The 23,957-nt window shown below is 41.6% G+C and overlaps 2 protein-coding genes and 1 pseudogene across 3 annotated transcripts; all 3 read left to right on the forward strand.

The window, feature by feature from the left end:
* The first annotated feature begins 462 nt into the window (after positions 1 to 462).
* LOC149114812 (neuroligin-4, X-linked-like) lies at positions 463 to 6,567 on the forward strand. The gene is made up of 2 exons (XM_089284419.1): positions 463 to 1,707; positions 4,907 to 6,567. The coding sequence occupies exons 1-2, from the start codon at positions 566 to 568 to the stop codon at positions 5,523 to 5,525; spliced, it is 1,761 nt and encodes a 586-aa protein (XP_089140545.1). The 5' UTR covers positions 463 to 565; the 3' UTR covers positions 5,526 to 6,567.
* A 5,435-nt stretch (positions 6,568 to 12,002) lies between these two features.
* On the forward strand, positions 12,003 to 15,091 carry LOC149114813 (neuroligin-4, X-linked-like; annotated as a pseudogene). Its single transcript, XR_016205910.1, has 2 exons — positions 12,003 to 13,290; positions 14,144 to 15,091. The product of XR_016205910.1 is annotated as a neuroligin-4, X-linked-like (transcript).
* Positions 15,092 to 19,461: 4,370 nt separating this feature from the next.
* LOC110060219 (fatty acyl-CoA hydrolase precursor, medium chain-like) lies at positions 19,462 to 22,035 on the forward strand. Its single transcript, XM_020766965.2, has one exon. The coding sequence runs from the start codon at positions 19,694 to 19,696 to the stop codon at positions 21,452 to 21,454; it is 1,761 nt and encodes a 586-aa protein (XP_020622624.2). The 5' UTR covers positions 19,462 to 19,693; the 3' UTR covers positions 21,455 to 22,035.
* Positions 22,036 to 23,957: the final 1,922 nt, after the last annotated feature.

Genomic DNA, 23,957 nt, shown 5'->3' on the forward strand with positions numbered 1-23,957 from the left:
CTTTCAGAGTTTATACCTAAGTAAAACTGTCATCTGATGAGCTGATGACCTCATGATTAGTCGTGCGTACGGCCGATATTGCTTTTCAGGGCGACTGGCAAAGATTTTAGCAATTATATCCAAACATGGACATATCGAGTGACACGGAGCATAAGGTTGGGCGTGGCCTGTGCCTTTCGTCTCTGGTCAGGTTAGTAACGAGTCTGCAAAGTGTGGAGCCAATGAAGATCTTTAGGCTTCGTACCGTTAGCACTTTGGTTTCATTCAAGTCTTTCAGCAAGACTCCTGAATCTTCACGGTTTAAGAGATTTGTAACACAAATATAAACGTGACGAAAACCTGATGCCGGAAGGCATAGTTATATCAGTATATGAACAATGTAGTTACGTCATACTGTATCTTATATAAGCACGTTAGCCTGGGCACTCTTGATTACTTTATTAATCCTTTTAATTACCTTCTTAAAGAGCTACGTCTATTTGGTCAGGATCTACCTTCTTAAAAACGGCTACTGACCAAGAAATTTATCAACATCTCGGCTTCGGTTTAGTCGACGCACAGGGAAATGTTGTTTAAGAACATGTTTTCGATGTTTTCCGTGATTGGTGCTTTTTTGCCACTGGTCAGGTCAGAAATAGTGTCCACAAAGTATGGAGACATTGAAGGTCTTGTGACTTCGTACCCGAATGCCTCGGGTCCGTTTAAGTCTGTCAGCAAGTTTCTTGGTGTTCCTTTCGCCGCTCCGCCGATTGGAGAGCTCAGACTAAAAGCCCCAGTGCCGCCAAAAGCTTGGCCGAACGTTCTCCAAACGAAAAAGCATGGAGACGTGTGCTGGCAGGGTACATTGTTGGAAATTTATATCAAAATGTTCGCTCCAAATTTCACGTACAGTGAAGACTGTTTGTATCTGGATGTCTACAGCCCAAATGTCAGCCAGAGTTTGCCCGTGCTGTTTTATATCCACGGAGGAGGTTACGAGTACGGTACAGCACTCACATTTCCCAGCGATCTTTTGGCTCTTCACGGTGTAGTAGTAGTTGTGATCCAGTATCGTCTCGGACCATTTGGATTCTTGACGACCGGAGATTCTGCGGCCCCTGGGAATTATGGAATGTTGGATCAAGTCGAAGCACTCAAGTGGGTCAAAGAGAACATTGAACATTTTGGCGGAGATCCCAGCAAGGTGACCATATGTGGTATAAGTGCTGGCGCAACGAGCGTGTCTCTGCATCTCATGTCACCTCTATCTAAGGGTCTTTTCCACCAAGCCATTGCAGAGAGTGGAGTGGATTTGAGTCCCTTTGCAATTCAACCCGTTGCGTCGGCTCTCCGTTTCGCTACTGACCTTGCTGAAAAGCTGGACTGTGCGACGAACGATCACAGCACAATGCTCGCTTGCATACTCCAGCAAAAAGACGTGGACATACAGAAAGCTTCCGACACAATACCCTTTGGGATATCTCATATAGTACGCTGGGGGCCAGTTGTGGATAATCACTTTCTGCTTGACACCCCCCGGAAACTACGAGAAAAAGGAGACTTCAGGAAAGTAAAGTTGATGATTAGTTTTACCAGTCAGGAGGGTGCTGGAGGCCTTGGAGTGATGGCGAACCGGAGCTTTGGAATGGCGGAAAGTGTGGATAACGGAGCGAGTCCCTCATTCTTCAAGAAATTTGTAACAAACTTTGCGCATTTTCGAAACAGCAGGTGAGTTGAAATGTTGTTTTTAGGTTCAGAAGTGTAGCAACTCTCGTAAGCTTGTAATTGTTTTCGGTTCGTTAGCAGTCATTCAGATTCTTATACTTCCCAACTCAAATACGTTTTCCGATTGGAGGAGAACGAGTCACGTGTCGTGAGTCAAAACTCACTAACTCCCTAGGGCGAACAAAACTCACTAACTCCCTAGGAAATCAACGACTTGAAATTTCGACTGGCACGTGATCAGGTCCACTGCGCGAAAAGCCAAATATTCGGGCCCGAATTCCTACGAATACGGATCGGCGCACGCCGCGTATGCCGCAATGTTCTGACGTATTCGATTACGGCTGACTCGAAATACACCTGGAATATTCTATAGGAATCCGGCCTTTTTTTCCGTATTCAAATTTAATACTCTTGAATGACTCGAAGTGTTCGATAAATCATACGGGCCACGTTTTGGTAGATTAATGTTGCATTAGATGTTCTTCGAAGATATAGGAATCATTTATGACTCGAACATTTTCGAATACTCTCAGTTGTTCGAGAGTTTGCGACTGGAAGACGAGATGCACGACGCCACTTCTGACGTGAACGTCTTCGAATACTAATGAACACGTCAAGTATGCTATAATTTTCGAGAATCGCACGCTATGAATACGAAAGTTATGTCACATTTTTCACAGCCAAAGATGTCTCGCGTCGTCAAGAACGGATTTTATGCAGGTAATATACGCTACCGCGTAGTTCAGTCAGACAGCACGCTAGTGGTCCGAAGCGTGCGACTGGAACACGAGACTCATGCGAAGTATAAAACGGAAACGTGTTCACGTTTGAATACTGAGGCATACGTGAGGTTTTAAGGTATTCTAAACGACACACTTCAAGTGTTCTGTGGTGTTCGACCGGGACACGAGACTCATGCGAAGTATGAAACGTGTTCATGTCTGAATACTGACGCATACGTGAGGTTTTAAGGGTATTCTAAACGACACACTTCAAGTGCTCTGTGATGTTCGACTGGGACACGAGACTCATGCGAAGTATGAAACGTGTTCATGTCTGAATACTGACGCATACGTGAGGTTTTAAGGGTATTCTAAACGACACACTTCAAGTGCTCTGTGATGTTCGACTGGAACACGAGACTCATGCGAAGTATGAAATCGAAACCTGTTCATGATCGAATACTGAAGCCAACGTGAAGTACTGAGGACCCATACCAAAGCTTGTATATCCCCCAAACTGCGTTCAAACTGCCGAGTGTAACACACTTTTTAATTCCTTTGGATTCCTAACAAAACCCACCCAAAAGAAAGAAAATTGTTCTGGTCAACGAACGAATACACGATCGTGCTCCTGCCGTATGTCCATATTCGATAAGAATTTTCCAGGTCCACGTCACGTTTGTACACGCCATGAATTAGAACTCTAGAACCACAAGCGGATGTAGAATTCTAGAATTCTAGAATTCTCTAGCTTTGGCGTCAAGATCACGTATTCGAGGGTAAACGAATACACTCTAGAATTCTATAGCTTTGGCGTCAAGATCACGTATTCGAGGGTAAACGAATACACTCGCAGATCGCACATACTTTGAATTCATAGTCTAAATTTTGCTTCTAGGAGAATGCTATGCACCCGAACTGTTACATTCTTTTATCAAGTTCTTTTTACAAAGGGTTCGCCATCATACTCTAGGAGTGCGACAGATGTGTGGTATACTTTAACGAAAATCCTCGAACTATTATGAAGGGAGCGTATTCCACCATATTCGACACGAATATTCCAGGTGTACGTCACGTGTTGTGTGCGGCTTGAATACTCTAGGATTCTATTGCGTCACAATCACATATTCGAGTCTAGAATACTCTAGAATATTTTGGCTTTCACGTAGTGGTCGCGCTCCTAATGAAACCGCGGCAAATTCGCGAGCCAGCCGGCGTCAAGCAAACGATTTCTTCGCAGTTTTTTTCTATTTTTGAGTTGGGAGGTATAACAAAACACTTAACGACTGGTCCAACGGGAAACAGTAAGTTTTGTTTCCCCGTGACCCTCAATGTTCCCCTCGGCTTCGCCTCGAGGAATATTGATGGTCTCGAGGAAACAAAACTCACTGTTTCCCTTGGGGCCGGTTATTTTAAAGTGCTTATTGTTTTGGGGCTAGGGACATTGTTTCTGTTGTTTGTTCTATTGCCCTCTTAAAGGGTATAAAACCATTCATATGAGACCGTACGAGAGTTGCAATACCCGACCCTTTACGTTGGGTTCGATAGTCTTGCTGTTTATTTTGAATTGTGTTAAACTCGGGGAAGAGTGGGGGATGGCATAAACTATGCGTTTTATTAAGTGAGCCAGTCACCAGAGCGGTGAAACGTTAAACTATAAGGCAAAGCTCTCTTGATCTAACTCGCCTTCTTCACTCTACATCCGCTTGTGGTTATATCTTCGAGAGATTCCGCAATAATTCAGATGTCTTTTTCAACTACATTCTTATCTGAAAGTTTTGTTTTATGAAAGCAATTGGAAAAGCGTTTCTTTTTTCCGGTTCTCTGAATGTTCTTCTCTTGAAAAGAATTGAGATATTTACAGACACAGGTCTAACTTAAACAAAGGTTTTATAAAGCATAAAGAAGTAAAAATTAGCGATAAGAAAGAACAACGTTTCGGTAACATCGTGACACCATTTTCAAGTTCAAATGCAAAAAGATAAACTTGAAAATGGTGTCACGATGTCACCGAAACGTTGTCCTTTCTTATCGCTAATTTTTACTTGATTATGGTCTAACTTGATTTACGTAAAATTACCTGTAAACCACAATCCTGGTCAAAAGTCTTGGGACACTTTGCACTTTTGCCAACATATGGTCTCTCTGTCCAACTCCCCCTCCCCACCCCCAACACAATGTTAATATCCGTTCACCGAAAGTAGACCCACTATTCCAACATTGCTTTGGGGGAGGGGGGCTCGGAAAATTGAGTGATGACTTCCCATTTTGTCAAGTGTGCCAAGGACTTTTGGCCAGGATTGTCTGTCCAGTGTTTCTGTGCTTTAACGCTATTAATTTAGAAGATATCTACAGCCCAAGTTGAAAGTAAAATCCAAATTCAGCGGCAAGTTATTGGAATAATAAGTTTCTTGTTTCTATCTTTTTCCTTTATGATGAATCGAACATCCAACAACAATTGTCCCATTTTCCTTTTTTAGAGATAAAACCGCCGACCTCGTCGCGGACGCGCTGGAGTTCATGTACACGCCATGGCCTGATAACAGTGATAAATACGCACTGAGAAGTCGACTTGTCGACCTCGTTGGTGATCAAATTTTCACTGCACCAAGTCACGAGGTTGCTGATATTCACAGCAAATATGCTCCGGTGTACATGTACGAGTTTGCTCACCGTCCAAAGAACGCCAGTATTTCCGCTGAGTGGATGGGAGTTGCTCATGGCGAAAACGTGTTTTTTCCCTTTGGAATCCCACTGTGGTTTCCTAGGTATGACGCGGCCGACAAAAACGTCAGTCTGTTTATCATGGCAACGTACGCAAACTTCGTCAAGACCGGCGATCCAACGCCACAACCAGTCAGTGGTGTTACGTGGGAGAGGTACAACTCCACTCACAGAGCTTATCTGCAAGTTGAAACCAAACCCAAGATGGCGGCGGCGTTTGCTTCTCGCCGAATGGCTTTTTGGAATGATTACTATCCTAAACTGCAGCAAGTGAAGTTTGATACCGAGAAGGAGGTGGTCAGCGGTGGAAGTGCTGGTGTTGCCATGGGAATGCTTATTTACATTGCACTCGTCGTCGTTTTTGTGCTGTTCTGAATTGGAGTTGAATAACTCCGCTCACGTCAGTCAGGTGCAATGACTTGCTCGGGCCGGTGTAAATATGTTATCACTGATACAACATACTGTCAGTATAGTTGAACCTCATTATTTCCAACTCGGATATTTCAAACACTCTGTTTTCCCGAACTCAGCTAATTTTCCTTGGATGTATACTTTTTGATTTATTTACTATCGTCTATTTCGAAACTCCGCCATCTCGTTTTCTTTCGGAGCTAGAGATAGTGGCGTATAAGTTTATTTGGGCACTGTTAATGAACTTATAATGTTGAACTACCTTTGGAATTTCTATAAAAGTACGAGTTGATTGAGAGCAATTCAAGACCAAATAGTCGCCTCTTAATGCTTCTGGTCGGTTTGAAACCTGACAACGTGACATGCGCATGGGACATTACACATGTGACATGCAACATTACCCTTGCCACACGTCCCAGTGTCAGAGATGTGATCTTGCATGTCACGGATGTGATGTTACATGTCACAGATGTGATGTTGCACGTCATGGATGTGATTTCTCTTGTCAAAGATGTGATGTTGCATGTCAGAAATGTAATGTTGCGTGTCACGGATACGATCTTTCATGTCACAGATGCTTCGTCGCATGTCACAGATATGATGTTACATGTCACAGATGTGATGCTACATGCCACAGATGTGATGTTGCATTTCACAGACGCGACGTCATATGATGTCATAGGCCATTGTTGTACTGTTGCGTGTTACTCTGGTGAATGTTTATGTCAAAGGTGACATTCAACATTTTATCAATAACACGCATGGCATGCAGCCTTGTACCAATAACATGCAACATGCATGCATAGAGTTTCGAACTTGATCAAAATCTTAAATTTGCAAACAAACCTTGACATGTAATATCCAACGTTATACGTTTAAGAATGTTTACGAGAAAAAGCGTTAGCGGCTAAATAAAAATGAGATCAAGATGTAAAGTAAGGTAAAGTAAAGTAAGCTGAAATAAAGAACGTAACTGATGGCGTTTATATTGCTATTCTCATGGAAACTCTCATATTTATACTCTTTCGCAATATAATTTCACGATGTTCACGCAATGAGGGCAGGATAACTTTGATAGACCAAGTTGGCGAGCTCAGCGGTCTGAAGTGTGAGGGTAGCTAGGAGGTAGTTAAACTCGCTCGTGGAATGGATATTTATATCATATTAACCAGGAGCCACAATCGGGGACGGAGACCGTTAGCGCGCGCCATTTCAAGTATTGGGGTTGTCCCCATGATATGGGACAATAATTCTATTTTTAGAACAAATTGCGCCATCACCTGGGGCATACGCGCGTACATGCTGCGAGGATTTTTGCGGATGTCGCGCGGGGGAAATGGCGTCCGAAATTCCCGAAATGTTTCATGTTTTTGGCCCTCAACTCAACGCGTTTACGTCTGTTGGAATTTTGCTTAAGTACTTTCGTCGTAAGCTGCTCCCGTTTGAGTGAAGTAAGACAGTGTCGAATTTAGGTATGTTCCGCTGTAAGCTTATATATATCGCTGACCAAGTTGTGTTCCGACGGATGCTTCTTTTACATGAGTTGTACATTACTCCACTTTAAATTTCACATATGTTGAAGATTAACAGCTCTTCCATTACACGGCAAAAAACTAGCTGGATATATTTAGATATAGCAGAGCTTCAGGACTTCATAGTTTCCTAGCTCCTCTTACCACACACTTGCGAGGAATTTGTCAGTCTATCGCTACCGAAAAGTAAAACAAAATAATTGCTAGTTTGAGTTTCGCTTGAATTGTAAGCAACGCTTGATGTTTCATCAAGGCTTAATAACTTTACGTCCGTAGATACTGCTCAGTTTTATTCGTGTAAAAATCCAGTAAATTCTCTGTTGTCGATGAATGAGAGCGCCCGCCGATGCGTGTTTTGTACAGTCAGTAAACATGACAAATTGTACTTCCGCCGCACTTTCGTGTGAAAGCGTACGTCGAACTCAAACAATAGCTTTATAGTTTTTAAATATGTTTAAATTTGATAAATGTTTGAGAACATATTAAAAGCTAAGCTGAAAATATGTGAATGAAGCAGAAATGATCAGCAAAGTTACGATGACGCTTTCTTTAATCAACTTGGAATAACGATTTCGATTTTGTTGATCGAGTTATCAAAACTCCTTGTCTATTTTCATTTTCGCATTGTAAAACTTCACTATGCTTATGTTGAAGAAACACACATGATGTTAGTAGCCTTTTTTGCGTTCGTGAAATTTGTTGCAGCATCTCAGCACAAAAGACAACGAAGGAAATCTTTGTCAAGATTTGTTGACAATTGAAAACACCGACTCGGACTTGAAAGTGCACGCGCTGTACTATGCAAATGAGCTAATTGTACGCGTCAGACTTTCCTTTCAAAAACTTTGCAAACTCACCAAACAAGCAGAAACAATGAGAAACCATCACAACAGGTTTTGGTTATGATTAACCATTGTCTGAGAAACTCACAAATTTACTCGATACCAGAGTAGAGAGTTTTCTTGCTATATTCTTAAGTCAGAACAAACGCAAAAACATACGCGTAAGCTTACAACTAGCGTGAGCAGATCTTATTATTCATTCCCAGCGCGAGATTGAAGTCTTGTTTTCGACCCTGAAAAACCCACCTTTTCTGTAAGCTCAGAGCATAAAACTACATATAAGCGCCCTGGTTCGTATTCCCTGCCTTATTCCCTGCCATCGCTGTGAAAAATACGCAAGAGAATCTCTCAACTCTAACCATTTGATCACCCAACGTGACAACATCCACGCGAGAGCCCCTGACATGTGCGTGAATCCGCGCGGATATATGACGTCAGGATGGCGCAATTTGTTGTAAAAATAGATAAATTGTCCTATATCATAGGTGCGCGTGAATTCCGAGACTTACGGCCTCCGTCCCCGATTATGGCTCCTGATATTAACTTAAAAGTCATGTACTAAACATTACATTATTAAACAATCACGGCACGATGTACAAGCGGCGACTTCCTGGGTACAAATATATTGTACTTTCGATTAGTTCGAGACAGTATTGCGAATGCCAAGATTCAAGAGGCCGTTCATAAGTTTATTTAAAGATCACAATGTTCGTCTTCTCTCTCACTCTGACTGTGTATTACAACACCCAACACGAAGCACGTCACTCCCAAAAGCTTAGCGAAACCTAATTTGATTGGCTTTCAACCTTTTCTAAACGTAACATTCACTTTGATCACGGAATATTACTTGACACGCAAGCCTATTTTGTTTTGTTGATAAGATGAATCACCCAAGCTAAATTGTTTTGTTTTTATTCCTTTTCTCCCTGAATAAAAAACTTACAATATAACAGGATAAACTGTCACACGATACGACTGGAACTTTCACGACAACAGTTCATATCCTTCACAGTGTCAAGCGAAATATGAGAAGACTGACTATAAATTTTCCGAAATTTAGCTCAGTTGGGGTCGAAGTTACCAACTACATAGTCTGTTCACAGACCTTCTATTTTGTCCCGAGCTCGTCGGAACACAAGCAAAAGGAATATTAATTAACCACAGGGGATTTGAAAAACACCCGAAAGGCTGTCGGTCGAAAGTGTCTGCAGGAAAATAGGGTTTCCTTTTGTGAAAGCTACTAATCAAAACAAAAAAACAGTGAGTCAAAGAAGTCTAAAAGTGGACGATTAATGTTTAACTGCTTTTTGCGCAGAAACATAAATACAGAAATACACTTAACTGCTTTTTTGATTGAGAAACGTGGCGTGATTCATAGTAAACTTGAAGCATTAAGCTGTCTTGATGTTAAAGGAGTTAGGTCGTGGTTTGCGCATCTTGAAAAGTTTAACCTAAATGTTTCAAGTTCCTCGTTTGTAATCCGTGTTAATCTTCTCCATTCCTAACCATCCTTGTTTCTTTATGGTTTATTATTATCTCTTTGGTGTTTTTCTATCTTAGTAAACAACTATTTAAAGATTTCCTTCCATTTAAAGGTAATTTTGTTCGTGACCAAAATAACTCAAAATACCGTGACTGAGATCCTTTAATTACAACGAGAAGTCATCAAATACAAGTGTTCCCTTTTGTCCAGACTTGGAATTAGCCTTTTCTAACTGTCGAAAGATGTAACCAACGGAAGAGATGCTCACAAGTTTTAGACGTTTTATTTTTTTCAACAAAAACACGCGCTAACGTCTCCACTAGAAAAGACTGAGAGCATCTCTGGATTGCGTGAATTATAGTTATTGAGAAGGGGTAACATTCAGGAACAGTGCGGCATGTGAACTGGGGCGAAAACGATTGCGCGTTTTCGCATGCAGGAGAGATCTTTTGCCCAGACACGCTCTGATTATGTTTCGTTCCAGCCTGTCCATAGGCTTTGAGCTTGAATATCAAAGTGTCCACAAATACAAAATTTACAAAAACAAACATGTTCACCCAAGGCAATATAAAAAGACAGAGAAACAGACAAGTATATCAACGTTTGGTTGCGTGAACAACATCAGTAACTGGTTATCATAAGAGCAGGCAGAAAGAACCATTTATCCAAATTATACACGCTATAGCTCTGTTGCATTTTTGGCAAACGAGTGCGAAATTAGTTTTGATTAGATTTGATGTAATTACCTTGTCGAAAATTCTAGAAGACTGGAAAAGAGAGCAAGGGATTATCCTTATATAATATTGCTAAAACCTTCTTTACATTGTCATGAAAAATCCTATATTTACACAATATTATTTTACGAGAGCTTACGATGCCAGCAATGAGGTTTGAATACCTGTTACAGATTGGCAAATTGAACAATCTGAAACGTGAGAATGAAAAGATTGTAAAAACCTACTCGTTTGATATTATCCTTCTGATCTTCTTATTGCTAATCATTACATAACTAGTAATCATAGCACGATGCAATTCGGTTTCCTGGGTACAAATATATTTTTGACTACAGTCACCCCTTTTAAAAGCACCTCTTGAACAATACAAAACGAAATATGGTTAGACTGACTATTAATATCTCGAATTTGAAAAATTTGGTCAAAGTTAACAACTACATAACAGTCTATGAAAGAGTTTTATTTTTAATACACCTTCCTACTTATCCTGTAACAATTTTGTTTGAACTCATAAAAAATTAGTGTGGCTTTCGATAAAAATATTGTACATGTCATGGATATTATATGTCATGGACATTATTGCACATGACTTAAGTGCCATCTGACGAACTGTCGACCTTGTTTCATGGTCAGTCGTGCATAACACCGGTCTGCAAAGATTTTAGCACTCAATCAAATATGGTCATATCGTGTCATAAGCTTAGCATCTTTTTGTATTGTGCCTGGCCTGTGCGAGTTTCGCCTCTGATCAAGTAGGTAACAGGTCCACAAAGTAGGGAGAGATCAAAGATCTTTTCGCTTCGTACCCTAATACCTTGGCTTCGTTCAAGTCTTTCAGCAAGATTGCTGAATCTTCACGATTCAAAAGATATGTAACAATACAAATATAAACGTGACGAAACCCCTGATATACGAAAGTAAGGTAAAGTAAAGAAAGTAGCTGATGCCGTTTATATTGCTATTCTCATGGAAATTCCCATATATTTATACTCTTTCACAATATAATTTCACGACGTTCACGCAATGAGGGCAGGATAACTTTGACAGACCAAGTTGGCGAGCTCAGCGATCTGAAATGTGAAGTTAGCTAGGAGGTGGTTAAACTCGCTCGTGGAATGGATGTTTATATAATATTATCTTAAAAGTCATGTACTAAACATTACGTTATTAAAAATCACGGCACGGTGTACAAGCGGCGATTTCCTAGGTACAAATATATTCATTCAAGATTCAAGAGGCCGTTCATAAGTTTATTTAAATATCACAATGTTCGTCTTCTCTCTGGCTCTGACTGCGTATTATAACACTCAACGCGAAGCACGTCACTCCCAAAAGCTTAGCGAAACCTAATTTGATTGTCAAGCGAAATATGAGAAGACTGACTATAAATTTTCCGAAATATAGCTCAGTTGCGATCAAAGTTACCAACTATCTTGAGTTCGTCGCAACACAAGCAAAAGGAATATTAATTAACCACAGGGGATTTAAAAGACACCCGAAAGGCCGCTCTCGCATCGCTCGCGCTCTCGAAGAAAAATCACTCGTAACAAACAAATAAACGAAAGACTACCAACTATAGTACAACATATGAGAAAGCTCTCTGCTACGTACACTTTTTCAGTTCAGTGACTCATATAAATTGAAGAGGCTTTCGACAAGAATTGGAGTGTACATGTCATGGATATTTTACATTCATTCAAGTCTTTCAGCAAGGCTCCTGAATCTTCACGGTTCAAGAGATTTCCAACACAAATATAAACGTGACGAAAACCTGATGAAGGCATAGTTATATCGGTATATGAACAATGTAGTTACGTCATACTTTATCTTATATAAGCACGTTAGCCTGGGCATCGATCTTGATTAGTTTATTAATCCTTTGTAACTACCTTCTTAAAGAGCTACGTCTATTTGGTCAGGATCTACATTCTTAAAACGGCTACTGACCACGAAATTTATCAACATCTCGGCTTCGGTTTAGTCGACGCACAGGGAAATGTTGTTTAAGAACATGTTTTCGATGTTTTCCGTGATTGGTGCTTTTTTGCCACTGGTCACGTCAGAAATAGTGTCCACAAAGTATGGAGACATTGAAGGTCTTGTGACTTCGTACCCGAATGCCTCGGGTCCGTTCAAGTCTGTCAGTAAGTTTCTTGGCGTTCCTTTCGCCGCTCCGCCGATTGGAGAGCTCAGACTAAAAGCCCCAGTGCCGCCAAAAGCTTGGCCGAACGTTCTCCAAACGAAAAAGCATGGAGACGTGTGTTGGCAGGGTACATTGTTGGAAATTTATATCAAAATGTTCGCTCCAAATTTCACGTACAGTGAAGACTGCTTGTATCTCGATGTCTACAGCCCAAATGTCAGCCAGAGTTTGCCCGTGCTGTTTTATATCCACGGAGGAGGTTACGAGTACGGTACAGCACTCACATTTCCCAGCGATCTTTTGGCTCTTCACGGTGTAGTAGTAGTTGTGATCCAGTATCGTCTCGGACCATTTGGATTCTTGACGACCGGAGATTCTGCGGCTCCTGGAAATTATGGAATGTTGGATCAAGTCGAAGCACTCAAGTGGGTCAAAGACAACATTGAACGTTTTGGTGGTGATCCCAGCAAGGTGACCATATGTGGTATAAGTGCTGGCGCAACAAGTGTGTCCCTCCATTTCATGTCACCTCTATCTAAGAGTCTTTTCCACCAAGCCATTGCAGAGAGTGGAGTGGATTTGAGTCCCTTTGCAATTCAACCCGTTGCGTCGGCTCTCCGTTTCGCTACTGACCTTGCTGAAAAGCTAGACTGTGCGACGAACGATCACAAAACAATGCTCGCCTGCATACTCCAGCAAAAAGACGTGGACATACAGAAAGCTTCCGACACAATACCCTTTGGGATGACTGATAATGTACGCTGGGGGCCAGTTGTAGATAATCACTTTCTGCTTGACACCCCCCGGAGCCTACGAGAAAAAGGAGACTTCAGGAAAGTAAAGTTTATGATTAGTTTTACCAGTCAGGAGGGTGCAGGAGGCCTTGGAGCGATGGCGAACCGGAGCTTTGGAGTGGCGGAAAGTGTGGATAACGGAGCGAGTCCCTCATTCTTCAAGAAATTTGTAACAAACTATGCGCATTCTCGAAACAGCAGGTGAGTTGAAATGTTGTTTTCAGGTTCAGAAGTGTAGCAGCTCTTGTAAGCTTGTAATTGTTTTGTTCGTTAGCAACTGTCATTGTTTTGGGGCTAGGAGCATTGTTTCTGTTGTTTTTTTCTATTGCTCTCTTAAAGGGTATCAAGTCATTCATATGAGACCTTACGAGAGCTGCTACCTGACCCTTTAGGTTAGTTTCGGTGGTCTTGCTGTTTATTTTCCATTGTGGTAAACCTGAAAAAGGATGGGGTATATATTAACGGGCACTGGTCTAACTTAATTTATATAAAATTACCTGTAAGCTACAATCCTGGTCAAAAGTCTTGGACACTTGGCACTTTTGCCAAAATATGGTCTTTCTGTCCACCTCCGCCTTCCCACCCCCAACACAATGTTGATGTCCATTCATCGAAAGTAGACCCCGTATTCCAACATTGCTTTAGGGGAAAATTGAATAATGACTTCCCATTTCCAAATAATGGGTCTCCAGTTGGCATTTTGTCAAGTATGCCAAGGACTTTTGGGCAGGATTGTCTGTGCAGTGTTTCTGCACTTTAACGTCATTAATTTAGAAGATATCTACAGCCCAAGTTGACAGTAAAATCCAAATTTACTCCAATTCAATTACACAGATGATCAAAATAAAATAAAATAAGGAATTAAATATATTTACAAGTATAGAAAGGAGATATCTGAGTAATTAGGCCAGGTTATACAGAATTCTAGATTCCTTATCTAGATTCCTTAATTTAAAAATTCAGCGGTAAGTCATTGGAATAATAAGTTTCTTGCTTCTATCTTTTTCTTTTATGATGAACATCCAACAACGATTGTTCCGTTTTCCTTTTTTAGAGATAAAACCGCCGACCTCGTCGCGGACGCGCTGGAGTTCATGTACACGCCATGGCCTGATAACAGTGATAAATACGCACTGAGAAGTCGACTTGTCGACCTCATCGGTGATCAAATTTTCACTGCACCAAGTCACGAGGTTGCTGATATTCACAGCAAATATGCTCCGGTGTACATGTACGAGTTTGCTCACCGTCCAAAGAACGCCAGTATTTATCCTGAGTGGATGGGAGTTGTTCATGGCGAAAACGTGTTTTTTCCCTTTGGAATCCCACTGTGGTTTCCTAGGTATGACGCGGCCGACAAAAACGTCAGTCAGTTCATCATGGCAACGTACGCCAACTTCGTCAAGACCGGCGATCCAACGCCACAACCAGTCAGCGGTGTAACATGGGACAGGTACAACTCCACTCACAGATCTTATCTGCGAGTTGAAACCACACCCAAGATGGCGGCGGCGTTTGCTCCTCGTCGGATGGCTTTCTGGAATGATTACTATCCTAAACTGCAGCAAGTTTGATACCGAGAAGGAGGTGATCAGCGGTGGAACTACTGGTGTTGCCATGGGAATCCTCAGTTACATTGCATTCGTCATCGCTTTTGTGCCGTTCTGAATTGCACTTGAATAACTTTGCTCAGGTGCAATGACTTGCTTGCTCGGGCTGATATATATATGATATCACTTACACAACATACTGTTAGTATAGTTGAACCTCATTATTTCCAACTCGGATATTTCAAATGCCCTGTTTTCCCGAACTCAGTTAATTTTTCCTCGAATATTTTCTTTTCCATTTATTTACTATCGGCTATTTCGATGCCCCGCCATCTCATTTCCCTTGGGAGCTAGAGATAGTGGCATGTAACTTTATTTTGGCACCGTTAATGAACTAAGAATGTTGAACTTCTTTTGGAATTTGTATTCTATAAAAGTACGAGTTGACTGAAGTTGTTTTCCTTTCCCTATACTTTCAGCCCTTGTTTGCGCAACTCATAACTGCGATTTGGCCTTTCCATAAATATCCTGATATTTTTTGGGATATTTAGGGGCTTCCGGGATATTGAGAAAATATTACGATATTAATAAAATGTAAGGATATATAAACAATAGCCTCCATTTGGCGCGAAAATATGCTCGGATATTTGTCCTCAGACATTATTTGTTCCGGGAAGTGAACAGTTTTTCCGAGAGCGTAGCTCGAGGAAAACTGTAAGCTTCGAGGAACAGATAATGTCCAAGGACAAATATCCGAGCATATTTTCGCCCATAATGGAGGCTATTTTGTTTATTATTCTTCAAATCTTTTTCGCAACGCGCGCAGTTTTGAAAATCGGGGAATATTCTCAGATATTTCCCAGTTTTGGCCGGGGGATATTCGGTCACGTGACGTGTTTAGACCAATCGCGCGCGAGCGAAAATATATGGCGGATTATAATTAGAAATATTCATAGCTGTTTTTGGCTGACCCTGTATTTTCCTCTGTATTTTCCTGAAACAGTTCTTAGTTTTATTATATAGACACGATCGAGTGTTTTATTGGAAAAGTCACCACTCGTAAAATTCATCCGAAACTACATCCGGGACCGGAGAGGCGTATTTTCCATGGATAATGATGACGTCATTTCTCGCTTTTTCGCCGTTGTTCGTGCAAGCACTCAGTTTGTCTATATAATAAAAAGAAAATTGCAGGGTAGCTTGAAGATATTAATTTTATTTCCTCGTGTTAAAACAATTCTTCTCACTCGCTGCGTTCGCTGGTAAAATACTGTTTTTACCACTCGAAAATAAAATTCATATTTTCCTTCGCGCCGCTGTGCTATATCCTCTATGTATACCAGAAACAACCAGTTTAGCGATTTCCTTCGATTCTGAAAAATATATTCCATCGGCATTTAAAGCATTATAGCGGCAATTCTCCAAAATGGCGGATGCTCGTAACACCGAAGCGCCGGAATCTTCTCCCTTGAAAATTTTGCCCAAGTGATTCAAAATTGGTTAGTTTTAAAACAAAAATAAGAGATTTTTAGAGGGTTTTCAAGACATTTAGAAAAAAAATTTGTGATATTTAGAAACATTTTTATTAGGATTTCCGGAAAGATATTTAAGCGCCTTTACGTGATATTTGTAGAAAGGCCTTATTGCGTTGATCTTTCGTATTACGTGGCAATACAGTGTTATTGTGAAACTCAGAAAACCGTGACACCAGGGACCCGTTTCTCGAAAGCCCCGGAAACATTTCGGGCCCGTAAAGCCATTTTTAGTTCATCTGTACCTAAAAGCGGAGAAGTGTATACGCCTGAAACTTAATTCTTGTAAGAGGGGAACCTCTATTCATATTAAGAATATGTGAATAAAACAGCTCTGTAATCGTAAGGTTCGAGATTTGGCTATGGCTTTCGGGTCCGAAAGGTTTCCGGGGCTTTCGAGAAACGGGCCCCAGAAATATTTATGGAATGCTAGTGTGTGCAGAAAGGAAAAAAAATCAATAAATCGCGAGAAAACTAAACCGCAAACAACAACGTTAACGGTCATTAGTTTATTATTTTAAGTTGACTCGCGTGTCCTGACACTTATTATGATTTGTCAGTACACAGTGGCCAAGTTTTTCTATGAGAGGTGATTCATCATCTTGGACTGGATATTTGTTTTCATGAATACGACTACCATGATTCCCTGCAGGCTAGTCTCATAGAGAGAATTGGCCATTGACCTGTCAGAATCAAATCAAAGTGTTAATGATTTTCTTTTTACTCGCACAGTAACTGACACTATCAGTACGGTGTCAATCCAGTATCGATGCTGTGTTAGTACAGTATTAATACAGTATACACAAAGTGTTCAGAAGAGCTGGATGAGTATCAAATGCGACCAGGCACACCTTTGAGTCACATGGGCGAGCGCTCAAGAGCGAGTCCGAGATCGAAGTGAGCCGGCGGGGAGGAGTCTGGTGAAGAGACGCCAAAAATCTTGTCGCACGCGTACTCTGCAAACCTGAACCTGCTCGCAGGCTTGGATGAGTATTAATAAACCAAATTCGATGTATTTAACTTGGCGCCGAGGGTTAGGGGAATAAAATAAAATAAATCACATCGAGGATGAAGGATGAATTATTAATTTATTTATATATCGGAGCCAAGTTAGAATTTTAATATATCAATATTTGATCGTAGAGCTTCAAGGGATAATTTTAAAATGATTAATCAGCTGCTTTCTTTGTGGTAAGCCATTGCCTTGCGTAATTCTGACTTATCTATCAAGAGTGACCCGCTACTAATTTCTCCTTACCATATCACAATAAAACGATACAAGCCAGGTATTAAGAATAAAGAAAATTATCAATGAAGTTATAATAATTATAATAATAGTATTATAAAAACTTTATAGAGCGCGACTTTCGCGCGACCATACAGAATGTGTATAATGTTGATCATTACTTTGCATATAAGGGATATTATCTTTATGTGCCACCGAACTCTCAGAAGTCACATTAAAAAGAATGTGTGGTGGTTAGGGAGAATTAAGCCTTGATGTCACGAGTTTGTTACATGGGCCTGGCGGGCACTCCCTATAATGGCCCATACGGGGAAACTCCGCCCTAAAGGGGTACTTCTTCGGGCTTCGGGTATATAAAAGGGCAGGGATTTTTCAAGTTTAGATATAATTATGAGAGGGGAGGAAAATCTGTTTTTGCGTTCAACGTTTGAGTCGATGTACACGGTCCAGAATCGTAGGATTCCGGTCAGTATAAAACATGGACTGCGGACTGCGGACTGCAGACTGGGTATAAAACACTGACTGAGGTATAAAACGCGGACTAAGCGTATGGAGTGGGTATAAAACGGGCACTCACGTATAAAACGCAGACTGTGGACTAAATGAGGCCTACCGACTGCAGTCCGTGTTTTATACTGACCGGTCGTAATTAATATTACGTAATACATGTATAAACAAACCCTCTGGTATGTACGTGCTTTTCGATAAATTCATTTGGTTTCTCCCCTGCTGGAGGGAGGCCAATTTCTCGTCTACCTAACAGATCAGGCACAAAATGCTGCTCCCAGAATTTTTGTTGTTTTAACGTACCAAAGCTACCAAAACTCGAACGCGCTCTTTAATCTACGATTAATACTAGGTTAGTTATTGTAGAGTACCCCAACACCTGGGTACATGGGTCCCTATCAGCAAACATTACGTGCTGCTCCCGTGTTGAAGTATACATTATCGTCATTTTGGTGCCAATTGTGGTTTGTAATTCAATTAATGGTCATAAGATAACAGTGTTGAAAAATTGCCTCAATTACAAGATCCTAATGAGCAAATAAAACGTGATACGCCGGTGGCCCAGGTCGATAGGTCGTGCGGTATAGTTTAAACTATCCCTTTCATAACGATTCCTTAGGAAAACAGCTGGCACTGGAAGCGACAGGTTTTGGTATTTGCTGTGTCTATTCTTGCGTCAGTTAAAACAAGGTTTGATTCCGAAACATACCTGACAAATGTTCAACTTACGACAAAGTATTAGGAATCTAGATTCTCTATCAAGACCAAGACAGCTTGATCTGTTTATCTTAGAAATCCAATTAAGCTGCAATTTAAACCTGTGTTCACAAAGAGCCTGTCTCGGGAATCCCACCTATGCGGTCCACGCGATTTGGATTGTTTTACAGTCTGGGATCAGGATAGGAGGGGGGAGGGGGGGGGGGGGGTGGACGGAGTAGCAAGTTCTAATTGTAAAGTCGTGATGTCTCTGTCTCTGTAAAGGTAACATTGGTAGGTTTTAAAAAGACAACCTAGCTATAGTAGATAATAAACATTTCTCACTTGTCCTTCCAATGACAAAGACTTTGACAATGCTCAATCCACAGCATGACAACATTACCATAAAGTGCCCAAGTATTGGTCGTAACCCCCCTTCCGTTACAAGAATGAGTACTCTGAAATTTACTAACTTTCTTAAGTTTAAAAAGTTGTTTTTAATTTACGAGGTATGTATGTCGACCACACACTGCTGAGGTCTCGTTAATGCGATCTGATCTTAACCCAACAGACAAAAATGGCGTGTACAAGATAAGAGCAATCCAACGGTATTTTGTTGTTACAAGACTATGGCTGTCAAATTAAGTTCGAGAAATGTAATCACAACTTAATAGTTGTTCATTTTATTTTGAATGAGATGTTATTTATAGTCGATGATAGTCTGTTATCGGGACTTCATGTTTGTATTGTAACCATTAGGTCCTCGACTTCCTTAAATAAACGACTAGCAACATTTTATCTGGTTATTTAACTAGGGTCAAGTTTTATAGATCACTGCATGCTGATTGAATCCATTAGATGCCTGCGACGAAGTGGAGGCGAGAGCTGAAACAATCTGTCAGTGACTTTTCATTTAAGAAAAGGAAATGAACCCGGCTGAACAAACCGGCAGTAATTCGCTGGTGTGAGGTTGCAAATCATTAGTTGCGTTAAGTAGTCAGAGTTATTTCTTTTGGCCGCGGCTAGTAGATTTGTGACGTGAAAGCTATCCTGCACATTACAAGTCGACAACCATGGAATTCCTTAAGATCTCCAACATAGTTTCATATCTAATAACCATTGAACTCTGTTCAGTGATATCTGATGGTGATAAGGTTAAAGTGACCACAACATATGGAACGATTCAAGGAAATGTTCGCCATTTCGAAGACATCAACAGAACCATCAAAGCCGTGGACAAGTTTCTCGGGATTCCTTACGCCGCACCGCCGGTCGGTGACTTAAGGTTTAAACCTCCTCAGCAACCACAGCCTTGGAAACCCGCCATTTATAACGCCTCCTTCTTCCGGAATGTCTGCATTCAAGATCCTGAATACAATGACTTCTTCTGGCCAAACCTGACGATTCCTCAGAGTGAAGACTGCTTGTATCTAAATGTGTACTCGCCTCATCGGGACCCGGACTCAGAAGAACTCTACCCCGTCATGGTGTACATTCATGGCGGTGGATACGATGCCGGGTCCCCCGCTGTAAGCCCGGGGGATGTAATCCCCTTATGGAGTATTGTGCTGGTGACAATACAATACCGTCTAGGCCCATTTGGCTTCATAACGTCCGGTGACTATGAGGCCCCTGGAAATTATGGGATGCTGGACCAAATCGAGGCTTTGGAGTGGGTCCAACACAACATAAAGTTCTTTGGAGGCAACTCTTCGGCGGTTACCATATTTGGGGAGAGCGCAGGCGGGTCCAGTGTGGGTCTTCTGGTCTTGTCCCCACTCTCCAAGGCACTGTTTCACCGCGCCATTTCAATCAGTGGAGTGGACCTCTCTCCATTTGCCATTGGATCGTCGGAGGAAGTGACTAAGCAGAGCAAAAAAGTTGCCAAACAGGTCGGCTGTTCCGTAAAAGAAAGCCGTAAAATGATCGAGTGTCTGCGTTCCGTTGATGCTTTTAAGTTCCCAGTGAAGGAGGTAAACGTCTGGCGGCCCATTGTTGATAACAATTTTCTTCCGGACACTCCAAGGAACCTGAGGAAAGCTGGAAGATTTCATTACGTTCCATATATGGCCGGTTTTACAAGCCGTGAAGGATCCTACTTTTTTCCTCAACTCCTCGACGATGTGACGTCTGAAAATTTCCGTTCTTACACTGAAACAGTGTTTTACAACATTGGTAACAAATACGGACAAATGTTAGAAGAAAATCTTCCGAAGGCCCTCCTCGATGCGATAACATTATTGTACACGCCTTGGTCGAACCGAGAGGATGACATCAAGACAAAAGTTGGATTAGCAGATGCCGTGGGAGATTTCACCATGACAGCTCCAACTCACACAGACTTGATCCTTCACAGTAAACATGCTCCTGTGTTCATGTACGAGTTTGCCCATCGATCGAACCTCAACCCAAGACCCCTGTGGAAAGGCGTGGCTCATAAGGACGACACACCGTACGAGTTTGGTTTTCCTTTGATGAACCTGACTGTTCTGCAACAGTACAACGATGCTGACCGAAACGTAAGCGATATGTTCATCACTCTGTTCACAAACTTTGCGAAATATGGAAATCCTACGCCTCAGCCCGTGCTCGGTGTCACGTGGGAACGATTCAACTCGAGCCACAAGGCATATATTAGCATCCAAAGGCAGCCGGAAATGGCCGTTAATTACAGGCCAACCAGAATGGCATTTTGGAATGAGTACTACGAGAGGATGTTGGTAAAGGATCCTTACGTTTGTGAGGTCAGATCCAGTGCTCTTAAAAAACGCCTTAGTTTTTCATGCCTTGTCGTGTTTGTATGTTTTTTCCTGATAAACACCCTACTCACCTAAAAAAAGATATATTTGTCACGTACTGCAACGTTAAAGTTAGATTTCTGATAGCAATATAGGACACTAGGACCAAGTGAAACACATGAAGCAACAAGAAGACTACGAACTGAAACACATTAGTTCGAGAACATATTAGAACAAAACTTAGTGGTAAGCACGAATCACACACAGTAGAACAAACGAGAATGAAGGGTGAGAGAGTTAATCCCCGTACCCCCCTCCCCCCACCACCACCACCACCATGTAGGCCTTCACAGTCCCGAGGTCACGCCTCTCAAGTTGCGTGGATGTTTTCGTAAAGGCTGAAAATGCTTGTAATTAAGACTTCTTGGGTTGCCCACGTTAGCAAAATTCGCGTCACAGGATTGGCCGTTTCTAGGCCCCACTGAGAATTCTGAACCCGGGAGTGATCTTCAAAATAACTTGAGGTGAATGACACCGGAAATATGGCCTATATGGGGAGTTAACTCTGTTGAGTAGAATTTACGTCTGAAAGACAGGATCGTAAGATGTCACAGCGACTTTTCCTCTAGGCTGGGGAAACCTTGTGAGCTTTTAATAATAAAAACAGTAGAAGACTAGTAGCGGTAACGTTTTCCATGAAGATGAGACATGATGAGAGATGAGATGAAGATGAGACATGATTTGCCATGAAGATGAGACATGAAGTATTGTTCCATAACCAATCTATCTCAGTCAACAACATTTAGTAGCTTTGACTTGCACTTGTAACAATGGTCTCAGCCCGGGGGAGGTGGGGAGGGCGAGGGGTGTGGGTGTGGGACTTCCATATGAAAAGGTCGGGGATGCATGTCGGGAAATTTGAATTTAACCCCTAAAGGAGATCGATCGGCGCAGCTTGAGCTTTATTTGACCCCAGACGACGATCGAATAGTATCCCATGATGCAATTTTCTACGTACGTGACGCAACATCGAAGTTATCATGGATTTCAGCGTGAAATAACGTGGTTTTCTCCGCGGTCCATTTCTTATTTTTATTGCAGTAAAAGGTTAGAAAAGTGCATTATTTAAATCTTTGACGCGATTGTAATGAATTGTAAGTGTTTAAGAGCGCGGCCTTATTATAGTATTCTTGTCGTTGATCGTGTTATGTGACTATTCGCATCACAAAGTGTTCGTTGACCCGTAACAAGGTCATGAATATTCGCTTTTCTTTGCAGTATGTTGATGTCTTCGATTTTTGGGCATCACGCCACAAAATATAGACATAATAATGATTTTTAGCAAAGAAGTACCGAGAAGTACCCACATTTTTATGACCTTTCAAGCGATCGAGGTGGACTGAAATTTCGTAACATACCAGTGCAATTACCAGTGTTGCGTGTGTGAATGTCTGCTTAAAGTCTCAGTTCGTTTGGCGCTTTATTCCCGAGCTTGGTCATCTTTTAGAGTCAAAATGATTATTTTCGAAGGTGTTTTGGTTAGTATTCTTTCCGAAACTGCAAAATGTTCAGCAGTGATAACTAGCCTTAATAACGGAGTGTTTAACTTCGTAAATTTCAATAATTCAATGGAGCCGTAATCAAGAGATGTCATGCAGCAAACGGCACAACACGGAACAAGCCTGCTAAGAAGCGGACAAGAAATGTCGAAAGAAAAATCAGAAAACCCCTGAACTTCTCTTCGGAGAATGTACCTGTTGTAACTTATTCGTATCAACACAGGGCTTCTTACCCTAGCAAATAATTCGTCCGTAGGCGAATTCACAACAACCACAGCAACGAGAGCTCTTCTTCGTTCGTCCATGCTTTCCACATAGCTTATATGTATTTCTCGACAGACCAACGAAACACAAGTAAAACCCTTCACTGTAACGGCAAAATTCTCCCTTGAAACGCATTGAATATAAACTAACTCGGTACTGTTAAAAGCAGAAGCCACGGAATCCAGACAAGTATGAAAGCACGCCGTGGCTTCATCCTGATCGAGAGTGTGGAATGAATGATGACGTCACGTACGCAGTGATGATATAAGCCTAAACCAGCTGCATCATGGGATACTATTCGATCGTCGTTTGATTTGACCCCTAAGAGATACCTTTTAAAACGAAATAGGTTTTGCAGTTGTAGCTGAAAGCATTAGAGAACTGAAGATACCGCCCACTAGCTACGATATCTTCACGTCATGGGTATCTTGGTACTTCTCTGGTACATCTCTTAATTAACTGAACTTCAGTCCGGCGGGGGAAGGGGGAGTGGGTTGGGGGTAGCAGGTAAGGTAGCCTGTTCCAGGCTCTCGGTCAGTGGGGGCGATCGAAAAAGCGGGCGGTCTCTCAGACCCCGCTCGTCGCCCGCTCGCTTCTTCGATCGTCCCAGCCACTGACCGAGAGCCTGTAACAGGCTACAGGAAAGATGGCAGAAGATAGAAGAAAACGAAAAAACAGGAAAACATAGCTAGGAGAGACAGGGTGAAAAGTAGCAATAATAATTTATAGTAATAACAATAGTACTAGTGGTATGAGCAAAAGCAAGGAGCAGGGTC

Source organism: Orbicella faveolata, unplaced genomic scaffold (assembly GCF_042242905.1).
Source record: "Orbicella faveolata isolate gen_17 unplaced genomic scaffold, um_ofav_v1 contig_13, whole genome shotgun sequence".
Classification (NCBI taxonomy): Eukaryota; Metazoa; Cnidaria; class Anthozoa; order Scleractinia; family Merulinidae; genus Orbicella; species Orbicella faveolata.

Coding starts and splice junctions, on each gene's coding strand:
- LOC110060219 (XM_020766965.2), top strand. CDS start 19,694: ATGGAATTCCTTAAGATCTCCAACATAGTTTCATATCTAATAACCATT.
- LOC149114812 (XM_089284419.1), top strand. CDS start 566: ATGTTGTTTAAGAACATGTTTTCGATGTTTTCCGTGATTGGTGCTTTT. Junction 1,708..4,906: donor GCGCATTTTCGAAACAGCAG/GTGAGTTGAAAT, acceptor TTCCTTTTTTAG/AGATAAAACCGCCGACCTCG.